Source organism: Agelaius tricolor, unplaced genomic scaffold (genome assembly GCF_023055355.1).
Source record: "Agelaius tricolor isolate 1412-34295 unplaced genomic scaffold, bAgeTri1.0.p SCAF_15, whole genome shotgun sequence".
Lineage (NCBI taxonomy): Eukaryota > Metazoa > Chordata > Aves > Passeriformes > Icteridae > Agelaius > Agelaius tricolor.
In genome coordinates this window covers 19,799,378-19,809,656 of record NW_027269275.1, presented here as the reverse complement: position 1 = coordinate 19,809,656, position 10,279 = coordinate 19,799,378, and the positions used below count along the sequence as shown (strand labels likewise).

Genomic DNA, 10,279 nt, shown 5'->3' with positions numbered 1-10,279 from the left:
TCAGGCTGCACGCCGAGGCTCCTCTCCAGCCTGCGGGGAGGACAGGAGGCCCAGGCCCAAACCCTTTAGCTCTGCGGGGTCAGCGGGAGCAGGGCGAGGCACAGCTGCGCCCGGAGCGGGGTCAGCGCCCCTCAGAGCCCCCCGGGGCAGCGCCGGCCGCAGCCGCAGCCCCTCCGCACCCACGGGCGGCCACACACAAAAGGCACTTCTTCCCGCCCCTCTCCTATTTAAGGACTCCTCCACCAATCAGCGATGGGGGCGGGGCTAAACTGGGAGGATTGACAAGCCCCCGAGACCCCGCTCCGGAGAGCGCGAAAGGGGGCGGGGAGAAGCGGCCGCAGCCAATCGGCACGGGCGAGCTGGCGGCTCGGCCAATCAGCGTTGCGGGGGGCGTGTCCCGCCGCGGGGTCAGGCCGGGAGCGAAGGCGCCCGTCGCTCCCTGTTCCTCCCGCTCCGCTCGCGGCCGAGCCTCCTCACCGCGGGATCCCTCCGCCTGCGCGCAGCGGCCGGCGGGGTGTGCGCGCCGCTCCGTGCCCCTCCGCCCGGGAGGGATTATTTCCCGCGGTCGCGGCGGCGGGGCGGCCCCGGCGGGGCCGGGGGATGGAGGCACCGGGCGCCCGCCGGAGGGACGGAGGAGCCGCCCCGTGAGGGAGGAACGGGAGCGCAGCGGCCTCCTCGGGGCCGCCGGCGGGCGGGGACCCCGCGGCCAGGCCGCGCCTCAGCGCTCGGGCCTGCGCCGCCCTCAGCGGGGCCCGGCCCGGCCCTGCCCGCCCGGGGCTGCCCCAGGCCGGGTGTGCGAGCCCCGGCCGGGGCGTGCTCGGCGCGGGGCACCATGGTGGAGAAGCGGTGCCCGCGGCTGCAGCGGGACGGCGTGTACCGCTGGTTCTCCGAGCTGCCCTCCCCGCAGCGCGTGGAGTTCCTGTGCGGCCTCCTGGACCTGTGCATCCCGCTGGAGCTGCGCTTCCTGGGCGCCTGCCTGGAGGACCTGGCCCGCAAGGATTATCACTCCCTGCGCGACTCCGAGATCAAGGCCAACAACCCCGCCGACCTGGGCAGCCTCACCAACCTGACGGACGAGGTGGTGCGCAGCAAACTCCTGGTGTCCCTCGCCCTGCTGGGCTCTGCCCACCGCGAGGCCGCCGGGGTCCTGTTCCGCACCCTCACCCACATCGACTCGGTCATCAACAACTACGGGCTGCAGCTCAACGAGGGCCGCACGGGGGATGAGTTCCTGTTGCTCTTCACCATGGCATCCAACCACCCGGCGTTCAGCTTCCACCAGAAGCAGGTGCTGAGGCAGGAGCTCACCCAGATCCAGAGTCTCATGGCCAGCACCAGCAAGAATCCCAGCACCTCTACCCTCAACACCATGGCAACCTATCCTGGCTGCCATAAGGTGGGTATCCTGCTTTTTGCGCGCTGGAATGGCACCGGGCTGTGCCTCCGGCTCTCATTTTAAACCGTGCTGTAGCACAGTGCTAAATGGCAGCTACAGAGGCATTGGTTGATGGTGGGGATGGTCAGCTGAGGGCACGGGGAGAGGATGGATGGAGTTTTTACGAGCTTGTGACATTTAAATGAGAAGGGGTTGACGAGCAGATCACCAGCAGCAATATAAGCCCTCCGTGATTGCTTCTCAGAGCATCTGCTGGGGGAACAGTCCTGCCAGCTGCGTGGAAAACCGGTGATTTAGGAAGGGGAATAAAAGCATCTCTAGATAAAAGCATCTGTTTGAAAGTTCCCCCTGGAAAAAGTTGGAAAGGAGGAGTAGCTGTCCAGTGTCCAAAGCAGCTTGGTGAGACTGGGTTTTGTTTAGACGGATGTGATGGCAAACGTTTGGAGTTGCTGGTGTTAAGCTCAAAGAAACGTTGTCGTTTTCTGTCACTCTGCATCCCTCGGGTATTGATCCTGGTGTCGGGGTTCACCGTCATTAACTTGCTGTTCTTTCATTCAGTTGCCAGCAGTTAGGCCAGACAGGAGCGTTTTAGGATGTGCTGTAAGTCATTAGATATGTGACTGCTTAATTGCTCTCAGCCCGCTACAAATGAGGGAGTCAAAGTGTCTGTGCCTGATTTTAACCCGCTTGAAAGTTCAACCTAAGCCCCAGCTTAGAGGGTGCTTGTGAGAAGTTAACAGGCTGCAGCCTTTGAGGGCGAGTGGATGATGTGTTACCCTGCTCTTGGGAAAGGTGAGGAATACCTAAAAGCTGTGAAAACCCCTGGATTGGAGTAATATCCTAAATAAAGCTGTTTCTCAGGGCTCAGTGGAGATTTCACTAAGTTGAGTGTTGAATTCCAGACTGAGACAGAAATCTGTGCACAGTCTTCCCCTGAATAGAAATTCCCTTCCAATTTCATGTTTCTTTAAACACCTCTGCTTTGTAAAATTGAGATGTGTTCAGCTTCATATTTTTCTTCTTCTTCCCCTTCCTATCTTGTTCCTGATCCCCTGTAGTAAGGGGGAAAGGAACAAGGCATGGGAGAGCCTCTTCATTCAGCTGAGACCTTGTGGATAAAATATAGCTGGAAAGAATATTTCACACAGGATGTAGAAGGATATAATTCAAACCAGAAAAAAGCTTCTTTTCAGGTACTTCACTACTTCCAGCTTTCCTTATTCAAATGATGCAGCGACCCTGGGTTGGAAAGGAAACACTGTAAATCATATCCAAGATAAGACAAGCAAAAAACCAAGATAAAATCAGGCAGGCAGGAAGGTTTTTGAGAGTCTTCTTTCTGAGCTGCAGGATTTATGGAGCTGAGGAACTCCAGCACTATTTATGTCAATCTAAGATGGACGGAGAATCCATCCTGCCATTTTTCCTGCCAGGAATAAGGCAGCCAGGATCGTTTGGTTTTCCTTTTCTTCTGAGCTCACTGAAGGGTTGTCTCTTTGAAAAGCACATTTTTATAGATTCTGTGTTGAAGAATCTTGGTTGCTAAGTACAGAGTAGTGAGAGGGAACACAAAGGTGACTTTGCCTTCACAGTCTCTGAATGTGCATTTTGTTTGAAGCGATGCAGATTTCCTTAAGATTATTTTTTGTTGTTGTTCTTAGCTGGGTAATTCTTTTACTTTTAGAGTAAGCAGTTGGCTTAAACCAGGAGTTGGATGAAGCAAGTGGAAAAAACAATCTCTCTCTCCATTCAGCCCTGTTTAAATATCCACAAATAAATTCCAGCAGGGAGTCCTTGAGGTGTTACCAAGCGATGTTGTGACAATCCTTGTGCTGTAACATCACCTCGATAAAAACAATGTGGCTGTGCAGAGAAACTGAGTACCCTGGGCTGCTCTTCCTCCTTGGAATTGGAGGAGAATTCCCTCCCTGGTGCCAGCACTTTCTCCTGGCTCCTGTTGCTTTACTCCAGGGTTAGCCATGCTGAGCTGGTGCTGGAGTGTTCAGTGGGGGAGTTCTGCTCCTCTCTGAGCTCATCCTTAACTGGAGAACCACACCTCACCATCTGAGGTCCTGAAAAACTTGAGGAAGCTGGGATGGTGTGGATGTGAGGTGGGTTGCAAAGAGGGAGTGTTTGTGAACTGGCTGAGTTCTCCTCAGCTTCCCCCTTGGGAGAGTGGGGATTGGGTGTAACTCTTGTGTAACTGTACCTGCCCTGCTGCTACAATTTCTGATTTATGGTTATCTTGTTTAGTCAGGGAGATGCAACAGAAATCTGAGCAGTGTTCTTTGTTCTCCTTGCAGAACCCAATGGGAATGTGCTGCTTCTGCCTAGCCAGCCCTATTAAAATATGCCCCAGCCTGATATTAGTTATAACTTTTTCCAGAGGGTTGGACCTTGCATTCCTTTTTCCATCTCCTCTTTCACATTTAACAGTGAAATACCTCAAAATCAAATTGTGCTTAACAGTGAAGAGACTGAACAGTTGATACAAGTTTACTGTAAATATTTCATGATTCCTCTGGTAGCTTTGCGGGAGGTGAACACAGCTGAAGATGGTCACTGATGCAAAAACTGCTTTTTGCTCTTTCCTTTTACTGCCTGCAGGTGCTGACTATAAGGAGGCTTAAAACAGCTGCCCATGTATTTTTTGTGCTTTTTCTTGTCTTATCTGAACCTTAACTTTGCAGGAAAAGGTGGCTGTGGCTGGCTTTAAGTAGGTCAGTAATTATTAGATTGATGGTTTCTACCTGATGGTATAAAATGAACATTTTATGAGCAGGAGGGAAAATGCTACCCTCTCTACATTGCCTTGGACTCACTGAGGATGGAATCATGGAATATCCTGAGTCCAGCTCTTGGTGCTGCCCAGGGCATCCCAGCAAATCCCTCCTGGCTCTGCACAGCTCCTGCCAGGAGGGGACAGGGAACAGGGACAGGAGCAGAGGGAACGGCCTCAGGCTGGGCCAGGGCAGGCTCAGGTCGGACATCAGCAGGAATTTCCCCATGGAAAGGGGGGTCAGGGATTGGAGCTGCCCAGGGAGGGTTGCAGTGCCCATCCCTGCAGGTGTCCCAGCAATTCCTGAGGTGCTCTGGGCTGGGGGCCAATCTGGGAATTGGTCACAGGTTGGACTTGATCACCTTGGGGGTCTTTTCCAAGCTCAGTGATTTTGTGATTCTCTGCTGGAGTGCATAGCAGATGCAAACACAAATCTGAACTTGAATTCTGTGATCTGCATGGATGCTGGACATGTTAATATGAATCTCTGCATGGACTTTTCCTCTCAAGAACTCCACTGTCAGTACCTCTAAGGACAGAACTTCAGAGCTAGGGAGGTCATTCATGAATCTGTCACTCTGTTTCCTGGAGTTCTTTCATCTCCTCATTGAGATGGTGCTGTAAAACCAGGGAAATAAGAGAATGCTTTGGGTGCTCAGCACCTGCTCTGCTGGGACAAGAGCTCTCAGTGCAGCCAGGGTGATGAGCTGTAGGTTTAGATCAGATCTTAGGAAGGAATTCCTGGCTCTGAGGGTGGGCAGGCCCTGGCACAGGTGCCCAGAGCAGCCGTGGCTGCCCCTGGATCCCTGCCAGTGCCCAAGGCCAGGCTGGACAGGGCTTGGAGCAACCATGGCAGAGGCTGGAATGAGATGAGCTTTAAGGTCCCTTCCCACCCAACCCATTCCCTGGTTTTGTGATGATGATTCTGATCTGGTTGTGGCTTCAGCTGCAGAGCCAGGCTCAGAAATAGCCACCCTGAGTGCAGTTTGTTTGCAGCTGAAGAGAAATAAAGGGCAGTGACCCCAGAGTTATGTGCTTGTTTCAGGCTGGTATCTTGTGAATGGGAAGGAGGGTTCAGCTTCCAAATACTGCACCAATGGCTATTTCAAGTTTATAGCATAAGGGACTATTTTTCACTCATGCTAATTCCATAGGCTCCTCTAAAACTTCCAAAGAGCACAAGGCTGTGTATGGGGAGCTATGGAGTTGCTCTGAGGGATCCATTTCAAACACTTTCACCTGTCTGCACTGTTGGCTTCAGGAGCATGAATGGACATAACTCCATTGAGAAATATTCTGATATTTTTATTTCACCAATGGAGCGATGAGTTATAAAAAACCATCACTTGCTGGGTTGGAGCTGAGTTGTCAAGCCCTCACAGAGACAGCAGTGCAGCTATTAAGTGATCTATGTCAGCTGCCTTTATGGCTGCTTTTTGAGCTTTGTAGGAATAGAATAAATAATGCCCAAGTTAATTTTTAGCCTCTTTGAGGGTATTTCATGGATTCAGCAGATGACCATGTTGAGAGCAGTTGCTGGCTGGGGTTTGAGTGTTTACTCCCTGCTATCAGGAGTTGCTATCTCAGGATGATCTCACTTTCCAAACCACATCAATCCACCCTCAGGAGCTGTAGGGACAGGTCTTGTAGCTTCCAGCTGGTGACATTGCCAAGCCCTGCATGTCTTTTGCATATCCTTTGAGAATTTTTGGGTACTCCAGGCAACGTGGATTGCACACAGCTCTTGATATTCCACTCTAGAAATGTGAGGCTTCCCCTTCTGGCTCTTTTTTTACTCATGGTTTCATTTGAAATGTGATTAAATAGTTCAGTCTTAAACCTGCAATATCTTCAGAAATGAGCTTTATATATAAAGGAATCCTTGGGCAGTAACAAAGCCAGTTAGCACCAAATTCACTTTGCCTAATCATATGATACATGATGAACTTGAATTTAGGAACCTAGAGGCGTTTGCCTGGGAGATGCACTATGCACCCAAACATCAGGAACAGAGCAGCCAAAAAAATGTGTGTTGAGCTAATAATGATGATGTTTTTTCCATGAACTGTTTTCCCATTTATTTTTGCACAGGCTGAATGAAGTTTTTGTTTTAAGAGTGCATTCCACTTCACTTTTTAAATTGACTCTTTTTTCTACCAATTACCTCAGAACTGTTATTTGTCAGTGAAGCAACACTGAAGTGGGCCTCATTCTTGTGGGATAAAGATAAAGGTGTTGGATGTTCTGGAGTGCACCAGATCCAAAGTGTTGTAATGGAATCAGTGCCTGAGCTGGAGGAGATCCTGCAGCAGATCCTGAGTGGAGAGGCAGAGGCAGCAGAAGTTAACCACACCTCACAGGCATTCCAGGGCTGGCTTCAAAGGTGCTGAACAGCAGCCTTGTTTGGCAGTGTTTAACCATTTGGTTTAGTGGCTTTGTAAATGTTTGAGTTGCTAAAAAGGAGGTGCTGTCCCCTTCAGTGACAGTGGGCACAGCCCTGCCCCTTCCTGGCAGGGCAGAGCTCGGCTGCTCCTGGCATCTTTCACATTCAAATACTGCACTCTCCATTGACTTGCTCTGGAGTGCTTTTTATCCCTAAGAAAAGCAAATATAGTTCCAAGAGCATAGATAAGATTTCTTAGAGCCAACAGAATTTTATTATAGAAATGTTGGATCTCATTTGTCTGTGGAAACAAGAGCCACTGTCATACTTCCACTTGAATTTGCCTTCACTCTTGGAGCCAGTTGAATTGAAGCTGTTTCTTCCTGAGGTTTTGAAGTGGGTATTAACTCAAGCAAAAGGATGTTGGTATGGCTCAGATCTGTGTTGCTTTGAATGAGCAAACTTTTAATTCCTTGCTCTTGCCTCATGCTGAACCAAATTTTTTCCATTGATTCCATTGGGATAATTATCCAATAATCAGCATTGGGAGGGATAAACCTTTTAACAGGTGTTCAGGCCATAAAGAGTTTCAGGGGTTTTGTGAATAGCTGAAGTGATCCAGAAATAATCAGATCAGTTACTTAAGAGCAAGGTCTTAATTACAGACCTGCCAAGTCCTGATGATAAATAGTGAAAGTGGACACTTTTCATGTGCATTATGAATTATTCTCCAATGCTGCCTTCTTTTATCAGCATAAGAGCAAGAAAGGAGGACATTGAGAGGCTGGAGGGTGTCCAGGGAAGGGAATGGAGCTGGGAAGGGGCTGGAGCCCAGGAGAGGCTGAGGGAGCTGGGCAGGGGCTCAGCCTGGAGCCAAGGAGGCTCAGGGGGCCCTTGTGGCTCTGCCCAGCTCCTGCCAGGAGGGGACAGGCTCTGCTCCCAGGGAGCAGGGACAGGAGGAGAGGGAACAGCCTCAAGCTGCTCCTGGGGAGGTTTAGCCTGGATATTAGGAGAAATTGCTTCATTGAAAGGGTGTTCAGGCACTGGAATGGGCTGCCCAGGGAAGTGCTGGAATCACCATTCGAGGAAGTGCTGAAAAACCCTGTGCATGTGGCACTGGGGATATGGTTTGGTGGTGATCATGGCTGGACTTGGTGTCTCAGAGTCCTTTCCAGCCTGAATGACTCTGTGCTTCCATGATTCCGTGGAGTTTTATTACACTCAAGCCATTACTTCAGTGAATATTGAGGAGGGGAAGGAGGGGGAAGCAGAATTCAGGGGATTTGTGACCTGTCAGATGATTTCTTTGTGAGTTGTTGCAAGAGAGACAGGGCTGGTTGGCTTTAGGTGGCATCAGGTGAAGAAACAGGATCAGGTTTGTGCATTAGTGCTGGGGTGTAGAGCAGCAGTGTCTGTTCCAAGGTCTGCTTAGGAGCAGGGATTTGTTCTGATTTTGAGGTGGTTTGGATGATTGGTTTGTAAAATTCAGATTGGATGAGTCCAGTAGCTCTCTGGGAGATTTCTGTTCCTATCATTAACAGTGTTGCCCATTCTTTAAGCAAAGGGCTTTTAGTGGAAATGAGTCTATAAAATCCAGCCCAGACTTATTTTGGTCCATCTGTTCTGCTGAATTCACGAGCAGCCTCGGAGCAGGTGTGGGATTGTCCTGTGGTGTTTAAGTACCACATGCCTCATTTCATTGCAGAGATCTCCCAGGACAAAACCATCTGATCAATTATCCATTATCCCCTTTCCCTGGGAATTGCCTCTTCACCCTTTGTGTTCCTCCTCTAGGAGAAAAGGTGGATTTTGGAGCTGCTGAAACATGGAGGCACCTGGCTCTTACAGCTTATTTGGACTGTTGGTACCACTTGAATTTTAACACAAACCAAACACTTCCAGCTGCATCCACATCCCAGCCCAACAAAGCAGCTAAATATGTGTAAATTCAAGTGGTGAGCACTTCCCTGGGTATGTGGAGAGTGGGGGGTGTTTGTGAGGCCTTCTTAACCATCCTCATGGAAGAGCCTGAATCTTCCAAAGGAGAAGGTTGGAATTTCCTTCTTCTGGTGGGAGAGCACTCAGGAGTTTGGAAATGTGAGTAAATGCAGGAGTGCTGCCTGGGGCTGTGGTTTCACAAGACTGCCTTGTTACTACCCAGAGGAAGGTGTTGGCTCAGCCTTGCCCCTTCTGGGCTCGTCTCAGTGCATTTGGAATTCCACATCCCTGCATTAGTTGCCCTCATCTCCCACTTGGATTTAGCCTGGTGAGCACTCATGTGGTGTCAGCCTGACAGCTGAGTGTCAGCAATGCATTTTTATTGAGATTACTTCAAACCCCGAGTTTGTGCCTTTGGTGGGGATCAGCCTGAGCCTGCAGGGGCTCTGTCCTTGCCATCAAACCTCTCCTGGAGCATTGCTGCCAACAGGATTGCACCATGTTAAAGGCCTTGGTGTTAACCTCAAATAAGCTGCTGTTAATACTCAGTAATATGAACCTGGCAGGACAGGAGCTGAGTGGTTTTTACCCCCTGGAGTCACTGTTCCAGTTCCTGGACTCACTCACACATGTTACCTGCTGCTGGAGGGCAGTTTATGGCTATAAAACTTTTGTTTTTAAAGAGAATTCAAAAGCCAGTATGGACAGAAGCATTTCTCTGTGGGACTCTCAGTTTATCACTGGCCATTGTTGGGAACATGGGAAAGTTTTCCTGTGTGATCAGTGGGAGAATGTTTGTGTGGCTTGGAGCTCCAGGACCTCACTTAACTCACTCATTGCTCCTTCATATTCTTTGCTTTTCCTGTGTAATACATGACCTAAATTTCTTACCTAACCAGGTATAGAAATCCATATTTTGTTCCCTCAGATCCTGTATCATTGTTCCATGTGTCCATGGTGCTTTGGGTAGTGGCTCTGTTGATTTTTTTTATATATATATTTTTGGCTCTGCTTCAAACTAAGTCAGCAAATACTTTGCTATTAAACCATGTATTTTCTGTGCTCTGTTTATTTTTCAAAGGAACAGATAATTGCTGTTTTGGTAAAACTCTGACCACATTAAGTTTGACTCCTATCAGTCCTGTTATTTTTATGAAAGGCTTTGCTGTATTCAGTGTTAGCAAAGCCAACAGTTACCCAGCTTCCCAGATTTCCCCTTTTCCACACTGCCTGGGACAGAGCCACTTCAGGCAGAGCAGCACCACCTGTGGGAAGCACCTGGCTTTATTTTCCTGTGTAATTTTAATGGATTGAGAGCTTCTAGAGCTGCTTTTGCTGTCCCAGGAAGATCTGAACCTGTTAAAACCTCTCTGGTGCTGGGAAGGAAATCACAGAATTAACAAGGCTGGAAAAGACCTTGGAGATCATCAAGGCCAACCTATCACTGCACTCTGGGGGAAAAAAGGCTGGGTTTGGATGATGACAGGTGAAAATGGGAAAAATGGGACAATGGCAAAATCCTAGCAAGGAATTCTGCTCCCTTGGCACATTTGTCATCAATCTCTGTGTCACAGCAATTGTTTCTCTTCCTGGTCAGTCCTGGGGGTTGAGGACTCCAGGGCAGCTTTGAGTGATCCTTCTGAATCATCTGTGTTGGGAAGGATCCACTTTTCAGTAGCTGATACCAATTTTGATCCTGTCATCATTCAATGGGGAGTGAGGCAGAGAAGTCCCTCTGAGCCTCACTCACTAAGCAGGGATCAATTTTCTTTGTTCTTTTCTA

General features: G+C 49.5%; 1 protein-coding gene across 1 annotated transcript in view; it reads left to right on the top strand.

Moving 5' to 3' along the window:
* Positions 1-420: 420 nt before the first annotated feature.
* Positions 421-10,279, top strand: part of ZCCHC14 (zinc finger CCHC-type containing 14) — a 51,573-nt gene continuing 41,714 nt past the window's right edge. Inside the window, exon 1 of the mRNA XM_071440808.1 lies at positions 421-1,396. Coding sequence (XP_071296909.1) covers positions 833-1,396 — 564 coding nt within the window. The 5' untranslated portion in view covers positions 421-832. The remainder of the gene's footprint in view (positions 1,397-10,279) is intronic.